The sequence below is a fragment of the Nyctereutes procyonoides genome, unplaced genomic scaffold (genome assembly GCF_905146905.1).
Source record: "Nyctereutes procyonoides isolate TBG_1078 unplaced genomic scaffold, NYPRO_anot_genome, whole genome shotgun sequence".
In the NCBI taxonomy this organism is placed as follows: Eukaryota; Metazoa; Chordata; class Mammalia; order Carnivora; family Canidae; genus Nyctereutes; species Nyctereutes procyonoides.
Window position 1 is genome coordinate 55,470,965 of NW_026575131.1, and position 21,714 is coordinate 55,492,678.

General features: G+C 58.9%; 1 protein-coding gene across 1 annotated transcript; it reads right to left on the reverse strand.

The window, feature by feature from the left end:
• Window positions 1-400: 400 nt before the first annotated feature.
• ANKRD24 (ankyrin repeat domain 24) lies at window positions 401-15,663 on the reverse strand. The gene is made up of 20 exons (XM_055344366.1): window positions 15,625-15,663; window positions 14,495-14,625; window positions 14,325-14,413; window positions 13,385-13,449; window positions 12,835-12,892; window positions 11,329-11,399; window positions 10,823-10,929; window positions 10,419-10,606; window positions 9,871-9,899; window positions 9,170-9,250; window positions 8,921-9,028; window positions 8,204-8,248; window positions 8,008-8,106; window positions 7,136-7,208; window positions 6,778-6,896; window positions 5,114-6,601; window positions 2,780-2,947; window positions 1,031-1,156; window positions 807-872; window positions 401-654 (listed from the first exon to the last, which is right to left on the reverse strand). The coding sequence occupies exons 1-20, from the start codon at window positions 15,661-15,663 to the stop codon at window positions 577-579; spliced, it is 3,228 nt and encodes a 1,075-aa protein (XP_055200341.1). The 3' UTR covers window positions 401-576.
• Window positions 15,664-21,714: the final 6,051 nt, after the last annotated feature.

The window sequence follows — 21,714 nt, forward strand, 5'->3', positions numbered from 1 at the left end:
AGCAGGGAAAGTGCTAAGAAGCCCCAGGGGGTTTCGGGGGACTTGCCCAAGGGCAGGGAGGCTGCAGGTGGGAGGGTCCCAGCGGGGCTGGATTTGGGGTGAGCAAAGATACTCAAGAATGCAGACTTGGAGGCTGTCTTAACATTTGGATGGTTTGTTGATCGCGGACATCTGGTCGTTCACTGTGACACTTTACAGCACTGCGTCCACACGGTGCCCACTCTGGGGACCGGGGACTGTGCGCCTCACCTGCTAATCCCTGCCCTGGGCCACCCTCTCCTCCCTGCAGCGATCAGGCCATACACTTTCATCCTCTGCTCCGAGAGCTTTTATTCCTGGGGTTCCTGGGGGCCGGGGTGCCACCTGGTTACAGGACCAACAGGAAGTGGGGGAGGGGATTCACAGATCCTTGGGTGGGGCAGGGGCACCACCAGGGCATGCGGGGCATCAGTGGGGCAGCGGACACAGCTAAGAACAGCCCAGAGGGCCCAGGCCGCTGTCCAAGCTTAGTAGGTCAGCGCGTGAGCCTGGACCCCCTCGCGGAGCCTGGGGGCCGGGGGGTCAGTGCTCGGATGCTCAGCGGCCCTGAGCTTGGAGTCTCTGCATCTGGAGGATCTGGCTCAGAATCCGCTGCACATCTTCATCCATCTGACCCTGGGGTGGGGGAAGCGGAGAGAGAGCCTGGGCCCTCCTGCCTCCGTTCCCCTATATCCCATTCCCTGCTCCCCACCCCCGAGGGCTCTGAACCTGCCCCCCTGGTCGGAGGAGAAAACAGGCCCAGGGTGCTGGTGGCCGGGCGCACTCACCTGGATGGCATACAGGAGGTGGCTCCTATACAAAGCCACCACGGCACTGTGGTCCCTGGCAGCCTGCTGCAGGTATGGGGGACGGGCACTCAGAAAAGCAGCCCCCTCAACACACCCCAAAGCCCCCTTTACACCCAGAGCCCCTGCACCCGCGTGACAGCAGCTAAAATACTGTCATCCTTCTGCCCGCGGCTCTCCTGGGGTCCCCTGTCCTGTGTCCTCACCTTCAGCTGCTCCTGCAGGGCTTTGACCTGGCCACGGAGGGTCTCTACTTCGGGGGGGCCCAGGGCCACTGGCTGGTCCTTCAATGCCTCCTTAAGACTGAAGACTTCCTTGGAGAGCTCTGTGATCTGGTGGGGAGGGGGCAAGGAGGGGGGGCCTCCGGTCACTCTGAGCCTGGGAGGCTTGGGACGTCTCCAGCGTGGCGGGAGGAGGCTGGTAGGGGAATGTCACGTCCTAGAGGCCGACCCACTCCCACCTGCAGGCCAGGCCTGGCCCGTAGCTAGGAGAGTGGCCTCCGCGTTTTTAAAATGGTCAGGGTGGGGGTGGGGGGTTGTGCGTGGAAATGTCAAAAGAAAAATGATATTTCATGACGTATGAAAACCAAATCAAATTCACATTGCTGTGTTCGTACATCGAGTTTCATTGGCGCAGGACCACGCCCATTCATCGACACAGCAGAGCCGAAAACACGGACTCTGGCTTTTTCCAGAAGGTTGCCGATCCTGTCACAGCCGCGCTTGCGGACTCTGGAAAGTGGAGGCTGACAGAACAGGAGTCCCAAAGCAGCCTGGCCTGGTGGGGCTGGGTCGGGCAGCCCTGGGTCTGGGTCCCTCCCTACCCCTTTCTTGAAGGAGATCTCAGGAAGACGACTTAACCCCTCTGAGCCTCAGTTTCCTTATCTGTAAAGGAAGGAGAATCACAGTTCTCACCTTGGTAGCTTACTGTGATTCGGAGCACAGGTTAAATCTAAACTGTGCCTGGCAAACAGCAGGCGCTCAATAAACGCCGAGCTTTATTATTATTATACTACAGATCAGAGGTTCTCAACCAGGGGCCGTCTCGCCCCCAGGGAACCCCAGGCAGTGTCGGGGACATCTGCGCTGGTCACACTGGGGGCACTCCTGGCTTTGAGGGGGTCGGGCCAGGGATGTCGCTCAGCCCCCCGCGGTGTCCGGCACAGCTCCCCCCACAGAGAACGACCTGACCCGAGTGTCGCTAGTGCCCAGGGGGGAGAGATCCTGCAACAAATAAGCCATAATCTCGACTAGAGTTTTATTTTCATTTTACAGAGGCAGTAATGCGCTCAGAGAGGTCGAGTGCCTTGTCTAAGACCACACAGTAAGCTAGGGCTGGGTGACTTTATGCTAACGCCCCTGCGGCTCCAACGGGTGAGTGATATAACGTGTCACTCTGAGCCACTCACTCTGCCTCTCAGCTTGCTCATCTAGAAAACAGGAATCAGAAAGCCTTCTGGCTTTCAGGGTTAGAGGGAAATTAAAAGTGATAGTGTGTGAAAACCACCCAACTCCATAACCGTGGGCTGCTGTCAACCGTCATCATCACCGAACACCAGAACCCGGGAGCCTAGGTCCAAACGCCGGCTGAACCCCTGCAAGGCTGTGCAACCTCGAGCAAGTGGCATCACCTCTCTGTGCCTCGTTTCTTCAAACGGGGGCAATGAGAGCACCGATCTTACGGGAACTTGATGTGAGAACCAAATGTGTCCAATACATAGCACAGGGCCTAGCATGCAGTAGGTGCTCAATAAATGGTACTGTGGTTCTCATTCGTGGTTAGAACAGTAGCCCGTGTGTCCGTATTGTCCTCTTTCTTCTCTGTGTCTCAGTCTCCCATTGAGAAGATGGGCCAATCTCCCAAGACTCTTTCATTTGGGACACTCTTGGATTTCCCCCAACCTCTGATGGGTGGGAACCCCCCGCCCCAATTGAGCACAGGAAAACGGGACACACCTTCTTGTCCTTCTCCTTGGCCATGTCCAGGGCCTCCTGGGCGCGGCTCTGGGCCTGGCGTGCCCGCTCGGCCTCAGTACGGAGTCCCCGCAGCTGTTGCTCTGCTGTGGCCAGCTGGGCCTCAGCCGCGTGCCGCTCACTCTTCATGAACAACGCCTCCCTCTGGACCTGCAGCCCGAGCCCATGTGTGACCCTGAGGACATGAGGACGCCAGGCGCCTGGAACCCAGCATCTTCCAACCTTTCTATTCTAGCCTGAGCCCATTCAAGCCCGTTTTGACATCGGGGGAGTTCTGGGTTCTTCCCAGACAGCGTGAACATTCTAATGACTCCACCAGACACTTGTGACGTGCCAGCTGTGTGGCCTCAGACAGCTGACTTAACCTCTCTGTGTCTGTTTCCTCACATGTAAAATAAGGGTAAGGACAGCCCCCACTTCACAGTGCAATAATGAAGAGAAAATAGACAAATGCATGGCATGGGCTTAGAACAGCACCGGGCATATGGGAAGTAAAACATTCAAGGCATCACATTGTTCTCACACCCACATTCCCTTCTCTGTACCTGTTGTAAAGGCTTACAGCTTTTCTTAGAAGAGGAAAGAAAACCAGAAGAATTTGGGTGGAAAGCAAACAAATGTCTGGGAGTTGATGACTACATTTTCACAAAAATATCAAGATCAGAGAATGTTAGCTTGCAAAAACTGACCCTGGGGTGGGGGCTTGCGGGGGAACGTTGGCCTTTATAGAAATAATAGTTCCAGGGGAACGAGGGTAAAAAGTAGGTGTTCCACTCAGTATGGACTGGCTACACTTTAACAATCAAAAAAAGAAAAATCAACTACACTGACTGATAAAGCCAATCAGACTTGCAAACTTTACCTCCCCCCCCCAACACATGGCCGTGAAGCAGATAAATCTCAGGGAATAAAGATGAAAATGGACATCCTTTGGTTGGACTGTGGACTCTACTAAGTAGATCATAGGTTTTACTGGTTCTTTGAAATTTTTTTTTAATTTTTTTGTTTTATTTATTTATGATAGGCACACAGTGAGAGAGAGAGAGGCAGAGACACAGGCAGAGGGAGAAGCAGGCTCCATACACCGGGAGCCCGACGTGGGATTCGATCCCGGGTCTCCAGGATCGTGCCCTGGGCCAATGGCAGGCGCCAAACCGCTGCGCCACCCAGGGATCCCGGTTTTACTGGTTCTAACAGAGCATTGTCTTGGAAAAATAATAATTCTGGCTGCCATTTATCGATCTCTTACACTACGACTGTCCTGAGTAATTTATATAGGTTAAACCACTGAATTTTCATATGAGAATTCAGTAGTATTATCATCTCTGTCACAGGGCTGAGTAAACAGAGGTGTGGAGAGAAAGATGTTTTCCTGAAAACAACTAATGGACGTGGCTCCTTCTTATTCACATATTTTGTTATAACACCTGCTAGTTTTAGGGTTTTTGTTTGCTTGTTTTTTAAAGATTGCATTTATTTATTCATGAGAGACACATAGACAGAGGCAGAGACATAGGTAGAGGGAGAAGCAGGCTCCATGCAGGGAGCCTGATGTGGGACTCGATCCTGGGACTCCAGGGTCAAGCCCTGGGCCAAAGGCAGATGCTCAATCACTGAGCCTCCCAGGCATCCCTGTTTGTTTTTTAAGATAAGAGACAGAATCAAAAGTCTACCGCCAGGGACAAAAAAAATATATATCTATATACCCTGGCCTTAAAAAAAAGTGAACTCAGCATCAAAATCTAAAATATTTTGGGTTCAAAATATTAGATTAAAAAAATCTCTGGACATGATGTCCTCCCTACTTTGGGCTGAAACATCAAACGTGCTCAAAAGGCAAAATCACAGGCTCAAAACAGCCAGCTGGACGAACCACAGGAAGATTTCAGAGCAGAGGAGAAGATGGACACGAGGTGAGAGCATCAGGGCAGCTCACTGCCTACAAAACGCTGAGCGGCCATTGATCCCTCCCTCACACCACATGCACAGTGAGAGCCAAAGCATGAGCTCGACTGTGGGACAAAGCAACAGTGTGACCCTGGGGTGCACGGGTCTCACAAAGGAACCACAAAAAGTGCCAACCAGCAGAAAAATGACAGGGTCAAAATGGCCGGAGGTTTTTAAAAGGATAACGCAAATCGAAACATCTGAGAGATCAGAACGGCTTCGAGGTCAGCCATCCAGCTAGAAAGGCTAACAGGGTCAGGTGTCTACAGGATTGGGACCCCTGGGGTTGGACACCCCCCCCACACCCCAGCTGCAGGTCAGACTGCCCAGCGGCCACCGGCTATGCTGGGGGGGCCCGGCCACGCTCACCTGGAAGACCTCGGCACTGGTCTTCTCATGCCGTCGTCCCAGGTCCTCCAGCTGCCCCTCCAGCCGGGCCACGTCCGCCTGCAATGCGCCCACCACGCGCTCGTGCTCCAAGCGGGCCACGCTCCCCACACGCTCCCGCTCCAGCTCGGCCCGCAGCCGGGCGGCCTCCTTGCCGGTGGCCACCACCTCCTGCTCCAGGCTGGCCGCCCGGCCCCGCAGCTCCAGGGCCTCCTCCTGCAGCCGGTGATGCTCGGACGCCGGCACCGCCGACTGGCGCAGGGCCTCGGAAGCCTCGCGCAGCTCCGCCAGGCCCCGCCGGGCCTCCTCGCAGGCCGCGGCCAGCTCGGCGGCTCGGGCCTCAGCCGCATCCCGGGCCAGGCCCAGCTGGGCCACCGCTGCCCGCTGCTGCTCCCCGGTGGCCGTGGCAGTGGCCAGCTGCCCCCGGAGCGCCTCCAGCTCCCGGCTCTGCTCCAGCCGCACCTCGTCCCGTCGGGCCAGCTCCGCCCGCAGGCCCCGGGCCTCCTCCTCGGCCAGCAGCCGGCCAGCCCGGGCCTCGTCCAGCCAGGCCGAGGCGGCCTCCAGCTCCCGGAGGCGCGCGTCCCGGACTCGGAGGTCCTCCCGGGCCTGCTCCAGGGCGGCTCGCAGCTGGACCACGTCCCCGCCGCTGCCCCCCGCGGCGCCGCCGCCCTCGGCCTCGCGCACCCGCTCCCGGAGCCGGCCGGCCTCGGCCTCTGCGGCCTGGCACTTGCCGTGGGCTGCCTCCAGCTCGGCGGCCGCCTCCCGCTCCCGCTGCCGGAGCGCCTCCTCCAAGGCACGAATCCTGGTCTCCAGCTCTGCCTGCAGCTGTTCTGAGGCCTCCGCGGCTCCAGGGTAGAGGGCTGGGCCCGGGGTGGCCTCCACCGGCGCGGTCTCTGGGTCCGTAGGCTTGGCCTCCCCAGCACCCACTCCGTTGCCCTTCACTTCTGGTTCCTCTGCTTTGGGCTTTGTGGCCTCTGCTCCTGTGGCCTTTGTTTCTGGATTTCCTCCCTCTTCCAGAGCCTCAGTTTCTGTGGCCTCGGCCCCCGTGGATTTTGTTTCTGTGGCCTCGGCCCCCGTGGATTTCGTTTCTGTGGCCTCCGCCCCCGTCGATTTTGTTTCCGTGGCCTCGGCCTCCACAGATGCTGTCTGCACAGTTTCAACTCCTGCAGCCTCCTCCTCTGTGGTCTCAGCTCCGTGAACTTTGGATCCTGCAGCCGTGAGGCCATCAAGCTCCATCTCCATCGGCCCATTCCTGGTGGTCTTGAGTCCCATGCCCCGGCCCTCCCCAGCGGCTGCCTCCTCTTCTCCAGGGGCCCCCCGGGCTTCCAGTTGCTCCAGTGCCCGCAGGGCCTCGGCATGCTGCTTGCGGAGCTGGTCAAACTCAGCCCGGAGAGAGTCATAGAGCGCCAGAGGGATGACCTCGGCTGACCCATTCACCTCCATCTCATCCTTCTCGAAGCTCTCCAGGATCTGGGAGGTAGTGGGGAGCTGGCGGGAGCTTGTGGCCATGAGGGCATGGAGTGGCCTTGCCACCTGCCCTGCCCACAGACTCAGCCATGTGCCCACCCTGACCTCCCCGGGGAGAACCATCCCTCGGGTCCTCAGATCTCTCCCGACCCCACCCTCCTGGGCCTCGGTGTCCCCACCTGGACCTTCTCCATCAGCTCCTGGTTTTGTCTGGTGAGCGCAGCCACCTGTTCCTGCAGTGAGGCCAAGAGCTCCTGGGCTGAGGGGCTTAGCCGTTTGCAGAGCAGAGCCTCGGCCCCTGGTGGGCACACAGAGTCAGCCCCAAGGGTCCTGGGCCACAGAGGGTGGGGGCTGGGAGTCCAGAGCAGGGGGTCGGAGCCTCCAAGGCAGGCACGTGGAATGAATAATGGGTGGGGGTCGACGTCCCTGCCAGCTTCAAATTCTTTCCATGCCTGTGAGTCAAGGCTCCATTTCCCAGGGGGCCCCAGGGACAAGGTGGATGGGGTACATGGAAGGGGGATAGGGGTGGGGGCACACCTGGAAAATCAGACAGTTCACCCTCTTCATCCTGCAGGGTGGCCACATCATAGCTGGTGTTCTCCCTCTCATTCTGGGGGGTAGGGGGGACAGGATCCAGTTCGGGTCTGACCCCCTTCCCACCCCCAAGACTGCCCCCCCAGGAATCTAGAGAGAACAGGGGAGTTTGCATGTCTCCATCACCCCCCAAGAGCATCAGACTGGCCATGTCTGGCCCCCCAGTGTTCACCGCGGGCCATGGGGCTGCACTGGGCTCCCCAGGAAGGACAGAGAACAGCCCAGCAGCCACGCAAATGTGCGACCCCTACCCAATGCCTGGGGTTGTACGTGCGGCCTGTGTGTGTGGGATGGAGAGAGGGGTGCGGGGCTGTGTCCTCACAAGGACGTGTCCCAGATTCTGGAGTGGGGTGTCCACATGTGAGTACCTGGCACAGAACATCTGTGTGGCTCAGGGTTTGTGGGTCTGGGGTGAGCACAGGCATGTGGCACGGCCCCCGCTTCCCCGGTGTTAGTTCCCGTGATGACGCGTGACCTTGTGCTTGTGTTTTAGGCTGGTGTGTGTACATGTGATGACTGCAACCGTGTTCACGTACTCGTGTGGGTTTGTGTACGTGAGCCTGGTTACGCACATGCCTGTGTCTGTGTGATCATGTATCTGGGGGTAGATCTGCATGCGTGCATGTATTTGTGGGTGTGTCGTCTGCATGTGATGGAGAAGTGTCTGTCGCGCGTGCGCCAGTATCTCCAGCATGCGCTTGTGAGTCCACGTTCATGGACGCCGGGGGTGGCTGCCAGTTTTATAGGTGAGACCACGCACGTGTGAGCGTGCCGTCTGTGACGGCGTGTGTGTGTGTGTGGGGGGGCACGCCCACCTCCAGCAGCGACAGGCGGCTCTGCAGACTCTCCACCTCCCGTCCCAGGCTCTCCTTCTCCTCCTGCTTCTCAGCCAGCAGCTGCTGCAGCTCCTGCACCTGCAAGGGTGGGTGGCAGTGGGGGCTCGCCCAGCCCCTGGGTGCGGGGTAACACGGGGCGGCGGGGAGGCTGGCTCTCTCCGCACCTGCCACCTACCTGTCTCTCCAGGCTGTGGAGGGAGCTGGCCTCGGCCTCTGGCAGCTGATGGGAAGAATGGGGGACAGGGCTGAAATCTGGGGTTGGGGACCTACCCACTCCACCTCCCAAGTAGCCCTCGGGCCTCACCATGGGTATCTGCCGAGCACCCACTGGGCACCCAGCACGGCTCCACCCCCCGACTCGTGACCAACATTTATTAAGTGTCGGACCCTGTTTTGGGCCACTAAGTCCTTCACTCGTCGGCTCACGTATCCCTTCCTCTGATAACTATCGAGCATCTACCGTGAGGCATTCGCGGTCAACCACGCCTCTCCCCGGGGCTCGCTGGCAGTCAAACGGGCAAATGTGAATCAAATATGTGGCATGGCCACAATAGCAGTTACGTGCTTTGGATAAAAATGAAGGGAATTGGGAAGTGAGTGGGGACTGTCACAATTTTAAATAAGTTGGACCGGGAGAGATGTCTTCTCCGAGCAATGACCTACAGGAAAAGGAGGAAGGAGCCACAGAAACTTCTGGAGGGGGAGTGTTCCAAGCAAGGGGCACAGCACACGCAAAGGCCCTGGGGCAGAACGAGGCCCAGAACACTGGAGGGCCAGCAAGGAGGCCCGTGTGGCTGGAGGGGAGTGAGCGAGGGTGGAGACAGGGAGGAGGGAGCGAGGAGAGGTAAGGGGGGGTCTTCCCCCCCAGGCCCGTGTCCCTGTGGCCCCTCACCTCCTGCTTCCTCCGTTCCTGGTGCTGCTCCAGGCCCCGGATCTTCTGCAGCAGGCGGCCCCTCTCCTGTCGCAGCCGCACGATCTCCTCATAGGCGTCTCGATCATCCTGGCCCCCCCGCCGCCCCGGGGACCCACCACCTTCACATGAGGCCCAGGGGCTGTCTGCTGCCGCACCTGAGTCAGAGCTCCCCCCGACCCCCGTCTCCCCTCCCTCATCTCCCCTCCTAGGGGCCAGGGCGTCTCTCACCGGCACAGGGATGCTGGCGGGGGGCTGAGGTGCCTTCCGCTTCTTGGGAGCCCCTCGCTTCTCATGGCTGGACACAGAGTTCTGAGGGGAGGGGGGCACATGGCAACTCCGGGGTCCAGCCCTACCGTCATCAGCCCCAACTCTGCCCTCACTTCCTGTGCGACCCTGGGCAAGTCCCTGCCTCTCCCTGGCCCTTGCTTAGCCCCACATAAAGGGGGGGGCATACTTCCTGAGAGTTCCAGATCTAGTGCTTTACTCTCTGCCCCTCTCTGTACTCGGCACTTGGTACTAGGACTGGATTGTTTACAGGTTCACTTTCCCTGTGGAGCTGAGATGCCATAGGGCTGGGGGCGGGGTGGGGGGGAGAGAGACGGTGTGGGGGGCAGACCTGCCTTCTTCCCTGACCTACACCAGCCCTCACCCAACTCAGCCCCACGATTTGCCCCCCGCTGCAGTGTTCTCACCCAGTCCCGAGGGCTCCTACACTGTGGGTGCTGCTGTCACTTGGTGGCAGCATACCCTGGAGGTAGCATTCGTCCCAAATAGATCTTCCTAGGTCACAACCCTGGGATGGAAGTCCATCTCGTCCTCTTCCCATAAAGTGTGGGGCAAGGCAGGGCGGGGGAGGTGGCGGCGGGGGTGGGGTGGGGGAGGCAGTGTGTGCAGGGGGAGGGGACTCATTCACTGCTTTGAGATCGTACCTGAGATGATGCCTCGCCTGAGTCATCCTCTAGGAGGGCAGGGAAGAGAGAGAAGCAGGGTCAGGCACTGTGGTTTGGGGACTCCATTCCCAGCCCTAGGAAGGGCTCTTAGGGAGGGGACCTACGGCTGGGGAGGGCCCCCAATTCCCCAAGTATCAGGAGTTTTAAAGTAAGACTCAACTATTTTTGCAGAAGCTAACCTGAGGGGCTTGGAACCCTCCAAAGGGGAAGGACAGTGGCACCTCCAGGATGGGACTGGGGGGGGGGCACCAATTCTTAGGAAAGATCCAAGCATAAGGATGACCCAGGAAAACAGAGTGGATGCCTCGATCATTCTAGAAGCTCTGGGGCTCCTTGACACTGACCTGAGTAGCATCAGCGGACACATGAACCACCCCCCCACACACACACACCCCGGAAGGCAGCAAACAGGGATACCTTGAAACTCTCTAGAGCAGAGAAAGGGGGTGACCTTTCTCTGGATCTGCTTAGACTAGACACAGGTGGAGGGATGCTTGAAACTGCTTTGGGGTGCGGGGCTTGCATACCACTGAGTGGTGAGGGGCGCTGCGCAGCTTCCTGCAGGAGGTGTAGGATGAGCTTGTCTCCTGCCAGGGCTCCGTAGTGAGCGGCGTCCTGGCCCAGGGCATCGGTGATGCCCGGCTGGGCCCCGCCCTGCAGCAGCACCTCCACCGTTTCGGGGCTGGCGCCCTCACAGGCCATCATCAGGGCTGTCCTACCAGGGGAAGGGGCCGCTAAGGACGTGAGGACATTCTCTAACCCCCCCTCCAAGACCCCAAGCCCTCCTCAGTTACCCAGGCCGGGTCAGGGTGGGCGGGGGGTGGTGGGGGGAAAAGGTCAACCAGACCCCCACCACCCACAGAAGTTCAGAGGCTTGCCCAAGGTCACACAGTGTACAATGGATGGACTGGGAGGGAGGGGCGATACTCACCTGCCCTGCAGGTCCTGGTCATTTGCAGTGGCCCCCTGCTGCAGGAGGAGGCGGCACAAATCTGTGTGACACATCTGCGCTGCTATGATAAGGGGCGTTGTGCCTGACTGGTGGGAATGAGGGGGAGGGGGAGACAAAAACGTGAGAGGCTGACTTTGGGAGGTAGGGAAGCCTCTACGAGTGACTCTGACCTTCACTCCAGACCTTTTCGCCCCTTTTAGAAAGGTGCCTGGGGGCAGCCCCGGTGGCGCAGCGGTTTAGCGCCACCTGCAGCCCGGGATGTGATCCTGGAGACCCGGGATCGAGTCCCATATCGGGCTTCCTGCGTGGAGCCTGCTTCTCCCTCTGCCTGTGTCTCTGCCTCTCTCCTCGCTCTCTCTGAATGAATGAATAAATAAATCTTAAAAAAAAATTAAAAAAAAAAAGAAAGGTGCCTGGGATGCTGCCACTTGGTGACAGTGTATCTCAAATACACTCTCTTGCCCAAAAAGATTCCAGAGGCTCACCCGATCTCGGGGATTCAGTTGTGCCTTGAAGGAGCAAAGCGTTTCCGAGCAGGAGATGCAGCCGCCCGCAGCTGGAAAAAGAGGGAGGGTAGGTAGGACAAGGCTTAGGCATTTTCTGGGGGGGCCTTCTGGCTGGTGTGATCCTTAGCCCTTGTTTCTTTCTTTTTTTTTTTTAATTTTATTTATTTATTCATGATAGTCACAGAGAGAGAGACAGAGAAGCAGAGACACAGACAGAGGGAGAAGCAGGCTCCATGCAGAGAGCCCGACGCGGGATTCGATCCCGGGTCTCCAGGATCGCGCCCAGGGCCAAAGGCAGGGATCCCCCTTAGCCCTTGTTTCATGAGAAGTTCCGGCCTTTCCTGGGTGGGCAGGCAAAGGTATGAGTCCCATTTGACAGATGAGGAAACTGAGGTCCAGCCAGTAGGGTCAGAGACAGAGCAAACCCGCTGTCCCCTTGCTCTCTCCACATTCTGCCAAGGCTCCCTCTTAAGGTAGAACTTTTGACAGATTTTTACATATTTCATCTCTTTAACTGGCTCTGGGCACCTGTCGTGCAGCCAACCTCATAGGGCAAATATGAACGTTTACTGTTGGGATCACGGGTCAGCTGGGACTGGGGTTGGGGCTGGGTTCTGGGTTTTGAAGGTGAAAGGAGGAGCGTAGAGGTTTCTTGGAGGCAAGAGCCATGAAGTGGGGAAGCGCTTGGGAAAGTCAGGCAAGTGGGAGGCGGTGTGTATGTGGTGACCCGGGAAGATGGGGGGGGGGTCCGCTGGCAAAGCCAATGAGCGCGATCTGGTTACGTGCTGTGCGCAGGGCGGGGGGGGGGCATTTTGTTTTCTGGTGGAACCCCAATGCTTAGAGCCTGACACACAGAGCGGGAACTCAATCAATCTTTACTGAACAAAAAAACACCTAGTGAGCCTCCGCAGTGCGACCCAGGGCGTTACCATCACTAGGAGGCGGCACCTCCCCGCCACTGAAACCCCAAAGCACACACAAAAGTACTGGGTTGCCAAAGGGTCAGCGGCTCCTTGAATCATTAGGGAAAGTCACTTCCTAGTCTCATGGGTGAGGTGGGCAGGTGTTGGGCTGGGATCTGGCTCCCGCAGGTGGGACCCTTCCCCGCCCCTCCGGAAGGAATCCGGATTTAATGGTTACCAAGGGCGCTCAGATCTCTGGCCTTGCTGAGACCACCCCTCCCTCCACACCCCAGGATTTTGTCAAAGGAAGTTGCACTCTGGTCACCCCCTTCCCCTCCGCCCCCCACCGCCACCACAGGGGTCACCCAGGCCTGGCTGATATTAGGCTGTGCTGACCAGGAGTCAGACAGCCTGGGTCTCCCCCACTTTCTTGTGGGCGAGCCTCAGTCACCTTTGCCTGTGCAATGGGGTCACTGTCTGCAGTGCAAAGGGTTGCCGGGTATTAGTGGTGAGCCCGGGGTGGAAGCACCCCAAGCCCGGCACCCCCTGGGTTGTGGTGAGGGCGAAGCTGCGGGACACCCACCTGCATGATGCAGGGCCGTCCACCCACTGCTGTCCACAACATCCACCACGCAGGACGCCTGGGGAGGGGTGCGTGTGCGGGTCACCGGAGGGTCTCTAAGAACTGCCCCTTCACGCCTCAGCCATCTTCCCTCCCTCATGCCTGCTCTGCGGAGCCCGTCCCCTCACGGCCCCCAGGTGACCTGGCCTTTACGAAAATTGGTGAGAAAGAGGAAATAGCTGGGAGCTCAGGAAACCCTGGGGGCTTAGGGGCTGGATGGGAGCCCCGAGAGTGGCTGAGAAACTACCTAGGGTTTGGGGAGAAGCTGGCGCTCCAGAGATATCTGGTGTTGGGAGCATCTCCTGGGTGTGGGAAGTATCTGGACATTCAGGGAGTAGCCGGTTGTCCAGGGAGTAGCTGGGGATCAGGCGTTAAAGAAGCCAAGACATATATCTAGGATCCAGCAAGTATCTGGAGGTTTGGGGTGGGGGGATTTCTAGGACTCGACCGGGGTTCAGAGGAAGGAAGTATCCAGGTTTGAGGGAGTATCTGACACAAGAAAGTAAATGACCTGTAGCAGCTGCTTCAAGCACTGTGGGTGCCCATACTTGGCGGCCAGGTGGAGGGCATTGTAACCTGAAAGGCAGGGAGTGTCTGCTAGGGCTCCCCATACTCAAGGAGCTTCCAGCTGCTCCCCAAACTGTGCCAGCTATTTGTGATGAGCTTCCTTGCGTCCAGTAAGTCCCCAGACTCCAGCTACTTCTCTAAACCATGCTACTCCCCACAGCCAGAGACTCTCCAAGCTCCAGCAAGTCTGTATCCCAGACTACACGCTGCACCCACCCACCCCTCAAGCCCCCTGGGGGACCCTTTAGGGTCGATGACACTGAAGCTTCAGGGATGGCCCCAGAACCCAGTCACTCTATCTGCTCCTGCTGGTCTGCAAACCTTTGCTACTCCAGGCACTACCTACTTCCCTGTCTGATGCTCCACAGACCCTCAGCTGCTCCATACACCCTGGCTGCTACGTTGCCTCCTACGTTGCCCCAAAGCTTCAGACATGGCTTTGGCCCACACCTAGTTACATCCTGAGCTCCAACCACTCCCTCTGGCCATGCATCCTACCTCAGATATTCCCTCAGCGTCCTAGTTAAATCATCCACCCAGATTCTCCTTTTATCCCAGCTACTCCCAGAGCGCCAGCTCCCTCTAAACCCCAGAGACTTCTCACGCTCAGGTACTCCTCTGTCGCAGCTACTTCCTGTGACTTAACCATGACCTGAGTCCTGGCCACTCCCCAACCGCAAGCCGTCCACTGACCCTGATTGGAGTCGGCTGGAGTCCTCCTCCATGGGCACTGCAGCCCGACCTGTCCCCGGGAGCACGGAAAGGAGGAACTCCCCCTCCTTTAGCAGGTCACAGAAGCCACAGGGGATGGCTTGCCTGGACCCTCAGGCTGGGCACAGGTCTGAGTTCCTCATCCCTTCCCCCCGGGGCCCAGCAGGCAGTACCTGCCCCATCCGTGCTCATGACGTTGGCGCCGTGTGCCAGCATCACCTCCAGGCAGCTGGCCGCACCCCTCATGGCAGCCAGGTGGAATCTGGAGGTCAAAGGCCAGGGATCAGCTGCAGGTGGCCCCCCCTTCCCTCACACCGCCCCACCCCAGGGTGTGGGCACTCACGCGGACTTGCCCTCGGGGTCCAGCTTCGTGGGCACCAGTCCCTTGCGGGTGATGAGGGCGGCCACCCGGGCAGCGTCGTTGCTGTCCACGGCCTGCAGCAGCCGCTCATCACTTTTGCCCCACTCCTGGCTCTGCGAGACACACCCAGAGGGTCGTGTGGGCCCTGCGATCGCCACCCCCTCCCTGCTCCCCCTCCCTGGGGCTCCAGGCTTCACCACCTGCCCCTGGGCACTTGCCTGGCGCCTGCCTCTGGCTGCCGGCTTCGGGATGGGGCAGGGGCCGCAGGGCGGGCAGGAGCCAAGGTCAGTGGGGCTGAGACGCAGCTGCAGGGGGAGGCAGTCCTGGGCGGGGGCCTGAGACCGCGTCCCCCAAGCCTGCCTCCCCCAGCAGCTGCCCCCCAGGTCCATCCTACACCCACTAAATTCCCCCCAGATCAGCCCCCAGCATCTTTCCTGAACGTTGTCCTCCCCTACACCTGGGTCCCTAGCTGGTCCTTTTGTGAAAACCACCTTTCCAACATCACCCGCACCTCCAAAACCCTCCCATAGGAATCCCTAAAAGGGCCCCTTTAAATGTCCCTCAGAACCGTCCTCTGACATTCATCCTTCTTAAACTGACCCTGAAATGACACAATTGTCCCCCAAAGTTCCAAGATCTGCCCCCCAAATACCTCACTTAGCATGAAATGCATTCCACAATGTCTTCCCCAAATTCCTGAAGTTTCTCCAAAATCATCCCCCCAAATGATCCCAACATCTCTCCTAAAAATGTCCTTACAAAAAAAATCCCTTGAATGGTCTCTGAAATTATTCTCCAAATGTCAATATATTTTCCCAAAAAACGATCCCTCAAGAGTCCAGACTGTCCCCTCAAACGAACGCACCCACAACTGTCCTCTAGATTTTCCAGATTTGCCTCGTCTGTTCTCAGAACTGCCTCCCAGAACGTCCCCCTGTCTCCTCGAATGTCCCCCATCCCCCACCCCCTGCCCCCCCTTCGCTGCGGGTCCCGCCGGGGTCTGGGGGCGGGGGTCCCGGCCGGGCGCGGCCAGGGGCGGAGCGGGGCGGGGCGGGGAGGGGAGACTGAGGGCCCGAGCCCCGCCCGCCCCGCGCCCCCTGCCCGGGCCCTACCGCGGAGGAGGCGGCCGAGCACACGCACAGCTGCTTCATGGCTCCGAGGTCCGGGAGGCCACCGGCCGGAGGGGGGGGGGCGGGGGGCAGAGGGAGGGATGGGGGCGGGGGGGGCGCGGAGAGGGGGGCGGGGGGCGCGGAGGGAGGGGCGGGGGGGGCCGGAGGGGAGGCTGGGGAGTCGGGAGGGGGAGGCTGGGGAGGGCGGGAGAAAGGGACTGGGAGAGCCCGGAGGGGAGAGCTGGGGGGGGGCCCGGAGGGAGGGGCAGGGGCGTTGGGAGCGCGGAGGGAGGGGCAGGTGGCGCCGGAGGGAGGGGCGGGGCGACCAGAGGGAGGGGCTGGGGGAGAGGCCGGAGGGGGGACCACGGGGCGTTCGGAGCGGGTACTGGAGGGTCCAGAGGGAGGGGCTGGGGGGTCCGGAGGGAGGGATGAGGACGGAGGAGGGCTGGGGGTCGGAGGGAGGGGCAGGGGTCGGAGGGGGATGGGACCGGAGGGAGGGCAGGAGTCCGGAGGAGGGTGGGTGTCCGGAGGGAGGGGCTGGGGGGTCCGGAGGGAGGGGCAGGAGGTCCGGAGGGAGGGATGGGACCGGAGGGAGGGGCTGGGGGTCCGGAGGGAGGGGCAAGGGTCCGGAGGGAGGATGGAGGACCGGAGGAGGGCTGGGGGGGTCCGGAGGGAGGGATGGGTGTCCGGAGGGAGGGGCTGGGGGGTCCGGAGGGAGGGATGGAGGACCGGAGGGAGGGGCTGGGGGGTCCGGAGGGAGGGATGGAGAACGGGAGGGAAGGTCTGGGGCGCCCGGAGGGAGGGGCTGGTGGTCCGGAGGGAGGGGCGGTGTCCCGTAGAGCCCCGCCCCCCGCCCCCCAGGTAGGGGTCGCGCGGGGAGGGCCTGGGCTCGGGGCCGGGCGCCGCTGGACGCTCCCTGACCTTCCAGCCTGGAGGCCGACGCGGCCGAGGAGGCCCGGCTGCCCCGCCCGGGCGGCTGCCCGCTGCGGCGTCTCCGCCTGGTCCGAGCCGGCGGCGGTGGCAGGTGACTCCGGCGGACGTCCCCTCGACGCCCCCTCCGCCCGGCCCTCTTTCACGCTCTCCCGCAGCGGTGGGACCCAGCAGTCAGTCTGACAAACTTGAATCTGAACCCAGGGCCTTGCCCCCAGGCCCTCCGCGCTTCACAGCTACCCCACCCAGAAGATACTTGCTTACCTGCTTCGGACTTAACATTCCTCACCTGGAGAATGGGTTTCAAAATAGACAGTAGCTACTGCCCGCAGAGGGTTATCATTAGCAGGAGGAGGACTAAGGAGATGGTCTACGCAAGCACGCACCGGTGCGGGGCACATAGTAAGTGCAGCGATCATGGGTTCATTCGTCAAGCACAGATGTGCGTGGGCCCGTGTGCATATCTAATGTTGAGTCCTAGGGACACGGGCCGTCATAGGTGGTCAGTGAAATCACCGAGACCCGGAGAGGACACAGCTCTTGGCCGTTGTCTTAGACTGGGAGCCCCTGGACAGCAGGGCCAGGCCGAGGCCTCCCTGACATAGGCCTGGCACCCCAGGGTGGGGTGGAGCCCTTGGTAAGTCTTTGCTGAGTGGAGGAATGACTGAGGAGGCCAGGCCCTCAGAGCCATGGGAGTCTCATTCACGGAGTCCGTTTGTCCTATGGGGTGCCTGGTGCTGCACGGGGAGTCTCTAGGGAGAGATATACACCCATAGGTTGATGAACCAGGGTGATCAAGGCTGTGATGGGGGAGGCCCAGGCCAGCTGGGAGCTCAGAGATGTCTCGACACCAGGGGAGTCTGGGAGGGCTTCCCAGAAGAGGGGGCATCTGAGCTGAAACTAGGAGGATGGGCAGGAGTTGGGGGGTAGCAGGGACACGATCAAGTTCAGGAGAGATCATGAAATTATGTCTTTCCTGCACCCGCCCAGTTGCCTGTGCGCTGGTGCACGACCAGGTGGTTGGAGGTCATACTTAAGGGTAGGGTGGAGGAGGAGGTGCATCCACGGAAGGAGGGGGGGGAACCAGGAATGGGGGACCTCAGGGAAGCCACGGAAGGTTCCAAAATGGAATGGTTCACTGTTGATGTGGTTGCAAATTCACATAGGGGCCGTGGGGTGGGGTGGGGCACAGGGATGAGAGGGGAGAGAAGGGATGAGTGCAGAGACAGCCTTCTGGAAATGGGTTAGCAGTTGCGACTGCAGACAGGAAGGGGGGGCCTGAATACAACTTGGTCACGGAACGCACGCTGTGTGACTTTGGGCCAGTCACGCTCCTTCTCTGGGTCTCAATTCCCCAACTGCTAAATGGGATAGATAATGCAACAGGCACCATCGGGCTGGGTCCCTCCACTGAGGCACTGCAGACTTTCAGCCCCAGATCCTTCTCTGTTGCAGGGTTGGGGGGGGAGCTGAGCAGCATCCCCGGCCCCCACCCATTCGATGCCAGGAGCGCCCCCAGTGTGACCACCACAGATGTCCCCAGATGCCACCCCCATGTCTCCAGGGGCAAGATCTGTCTGTGATTCTTCTTGGGACATCTTTGGGCAGGGGGAGGGAGAGGCGGGGCAGATAAATGGAGAGTTTGGTGATAGGCAACTGGGGGGGGTGTTGAGGGCTCCTGCCTCCCACACCCAGAGGCAGAGTGCCCCTCTCAGGCTTGGCCAGGGAGGGAGCTGAAATGGATCTCCCAGCGCAGGCCTCGGATTTCCCAGCGCCTTGGCCGGTCCTCCTGGATACTATAGGAGCTCAGACAAATACCCCTCACCCCCCCCCACTGCCCCCCAGGGGCTCGGGCCAAGTCTGGACCTCACCTGACTCCTCCCTCTCACGCCACACCCACTCCACCAGCGAACCCCACTGGCTGTGAACTCTATTCAGGTACCCCGTCCTGCCTGGTCCAGCCCCATCCCTGTGGGCTCCATCTGGGGACACCTCCACTCTGGTCTCCCCAGCCCTGTCCTCGGCCCCCAGCTTCCTGAAGCCTCATCAGCTCTTCTCTCCCTCCTGCCCGAAAGCCTCCAGCAGCCCCACTCAGCATAAAATCCAGACTGCTCTGGGGAGGGGGGTGGGTATCCCCCCAAGGTTTCTATAGAAACTGGTCCCCTTGGGCCAAATCCCACCCCCTGCCTGGTTGTGTGCTGCTTGAGAACTAAGAATGGTTTTTACATTTAGAAGTGGGGGGGGGATCCCTGGGTGGCGCAGCGGTTTAGCGCCTGCCTTTGGCCCAGGGCGCGATCCCGGAGACCCGGGATCGAGTCCCACGTCGGGCTCCTGGTGCATGGAGCCTGCTTCTCCCTCTGCCTGTGTCTCTGCCTCTCTCTCTCTCTGTGTGTGTGACTATCATAAATAAAAAAAAAAAAAAAGTGGGGGGGTCAAAAAGAAGCGTAATATTTTCTGATACGTGAAAATGACATGAAATTTACATATCAGTGTCTGTAAATAAAGTTTTATTGGGGGATCCCTGGGTGGCGCAGCGGTTTGGCGCCTGCCTTTGGCCCAGGGCGCGATCCTGGAGCCCCGGGATCGAGTCCCATGTCGGGCTCCCGGTGCATGGAGCCTGCTTCTCCCTCTGCCTGTGTCTCTGCCTCTCTCTCTCTCTCTCTCTCTGACTATCATGAATAAAAAAAAAAAAAAAAGTTTTATTGGGATGGAGCCATGCCCATCTGTGTGCTGCGGCCTCTGGCTGCTCTCTGCAGTGGCAGACAGGAGGGCTGGGTCCCCCCTACCTCTCACCCCCCACCAGAAACAAAAATGTTACTGCCTGGCTCTACAGGGAGAATTTGCCCCCCACTACTTTACCCCCCATCAAGTCCCTACACTTGCCCTGCTCAGACACAATCCCAAGGTCACGGTGCCCTCCTTTCTGGTCTGGGGGCGTCTGCTCTTGTGGTGTCCTCCACCCAGAGCACCCTCCCGCCTCCACTGTCCACATGGCCCATTCCTCTCCTTTTGTCTACACTGGAAGGCACCTGAACAGGGTATTTTTAGCAGGGTTTTTGTTGTTGTTTTCATTGCTCCTTTCCCCTCCTGATGCCACATCGTGTCCCCTTCTGAATACTCCCTGCTTCCTCTCAGGCTACTCCTCGCCTACAATGTCAGAGGAGACAGCATGAAACCAAACGTGGGGCCCTTCTGAGGGTGGGTCTGTGAAGCCAGCCTGACCTCCAGCACCTACAGCAGGGAGGGACCCACTAAATGTCCGTTGAATGAATTCAAGGAACAGGTAACTCTGGAGAATAAAAACGCCAGACAGACTTTCCAGGAAGCAGTGAGGCCCTGGGAATCTGTGAATGTCTCAAAGCTCCAATCTTATGCTTGTGGGTTTTTTCCTAAAACCTGAAATAAGGGCAGGAGGCTGGTGGGAACCTAAGGGCTGGGCTCACGGCTTCAGTTAAATCCCATCTTATGGATGGGAAATCAGGCCCAGAAAGGCTCTGAGAAGGCTCAGGGCAAGTATGGCCATGTGTTCAGGTCTTTTTTTTTTTTTTTTTTTTTAATTCATGAGGGAGGCAGAGACACAGGTAGATCAAGAAGCAGGCTCCATGCAGGGAGAACCCCATGTGGGACTCGATCCCAGAACCCCGGGATCACGACCTGAGCCAAAGGCAGATGCCCAACCGCTGAGGCCCCCAGGCGCCCCGATGTGTTCAGGTCTTAAAGCAAAGGCTGGTGGCAGAGAAGCAGACGCGGCAGGGAGGGAGGACCAGCAAAGGTGTGGGGGTGGCCTGTGCGCTGAGATGAGGGAGCAGCTGGGGGCGGGGAGGCGGGGGTGTCTGTGTGTCTGCAGTCACGCAGTCACGGTGTTCGCTTTCCTCCCTCGGGGGAGCTGAACAAAAGCCGAACCTGACTCCCGCTGTCTGCCCAGAAACTGGAGCCGCAGAAGGGAGGGACAGTGAGCTGCCAGAGATGGGGGGATGTAGAGGACGAGGTCGTCCCGTCCGTGTCCCCCCAGCCCCCCCCCCGCCACCTCCCAGATGTCCCCCTAGATGCCCCGACACCCTCACACCCAGCCTGAGGCTTTAACACGTGTCCCTGTCCCCCATGCACCCCCACACCTGTGCTACATGCCCAACATACCCGTGTCCCAAATTAGGTGTCTGTTTTTCTTTTCTTTTCTTTTTTTTTTTTTAGCTGCGCAAACTTTTTCAAGGATTTGATCTCAATTTCGGTTATAATTCTACTTTTGAAGTCAAACAATTGTAGGGTTTGGTTTACCGCTGCCTTCAACATCTCAGGAATTCTCGGGGGTGGTGGGGGAGAGGGGTAAATGTGAAGAGTCCAGATTAGGAGCTGATTCCACACGGGATGAAGAATTTAAGGATCATTCGGCAATGAAGGAGTCTGACTCTGTGCCCACATTTTTTTGTAGGTGGTGAGCGAGCTATTTATTTCTGACTCCATCTCTCGCTACTTCTCTCCAATCAGTAGACTCCCCCCCCACCCCCAACCTGGGGGAAGTCTGGTGTCTCCATTCCTAGCTGTGTGACCTTGGGCAAGTCTCTAACCTCTCTGGGCCTCCTCTCCTCATCTGTAAAGTGGAATAATAAAAGCTCATACCCCGTAGGATGGTCATGAGGAAGACATGAGCTAACATCCGCAAAGCTCCGGGTTAAGCTCCTTACAGTGTTTGAAAACACACATAAAACCAAAACAAGGAAATAAAGCCCGAACCGGGTGCAATCAGCAAAAATGAATTCAATGCTATTACATTTAAGTGTTTAAAGTTTAAATTAAAATAAGGATGGGATGCCCGAGTGGCACAGTGGTTGAGCATCTGCCTTTGGCTCAGGGTGTGATCCCGGGATCCTGGGATCGAGTCCCACATTGGGGTCCCCTGCAGGGAGCCTGCTTCTCCCTCTGCCTGTGTGTGCCTCTCTCTGTCTCTCATGAATAAATAAATAAAATCTTTAAAACAAAATTAATTAAAGAAAGGGAAATGGAATGTTAAGCTGAACATATTCCAGAAATAGATGAGTTGGGAAAACCGAGGGCGCCACAGGAGGCTTGGGAACAGACGCACGGTGACCCAGCTAGTCAGGCGGAGGACGTGCCCAAACCCAGAGCCACCTGACTTTACAAACAGGCTTGTTCCTCTGCCCCCTT

Excerpts from the sequence above, each read along its gene's own strand:
- ANKRD24 (XM_055344366.1), bottom strand. The coding sequence starts at position 15,663 with ATGAAGCAGCTGTGCGTGTGCTCGGCCGCCTCCTCCGCG. Across the intron at positions 12,893-13,384 it reads GCTTGAAGCAGCTGCTACAG|GCGTCCTGCGTGGTGGATGT; the intron begins GTCATTTACTTT and ends ACCCCTCCCCAG. Across the intron at positions 9,029-9,169 it reads CCGCCAGCATCCCTGTGCCG|GATGATCGAGACGCCTATGA; the intron begins GTGAGAGACGCC and ends CGGGGGGGCCAG.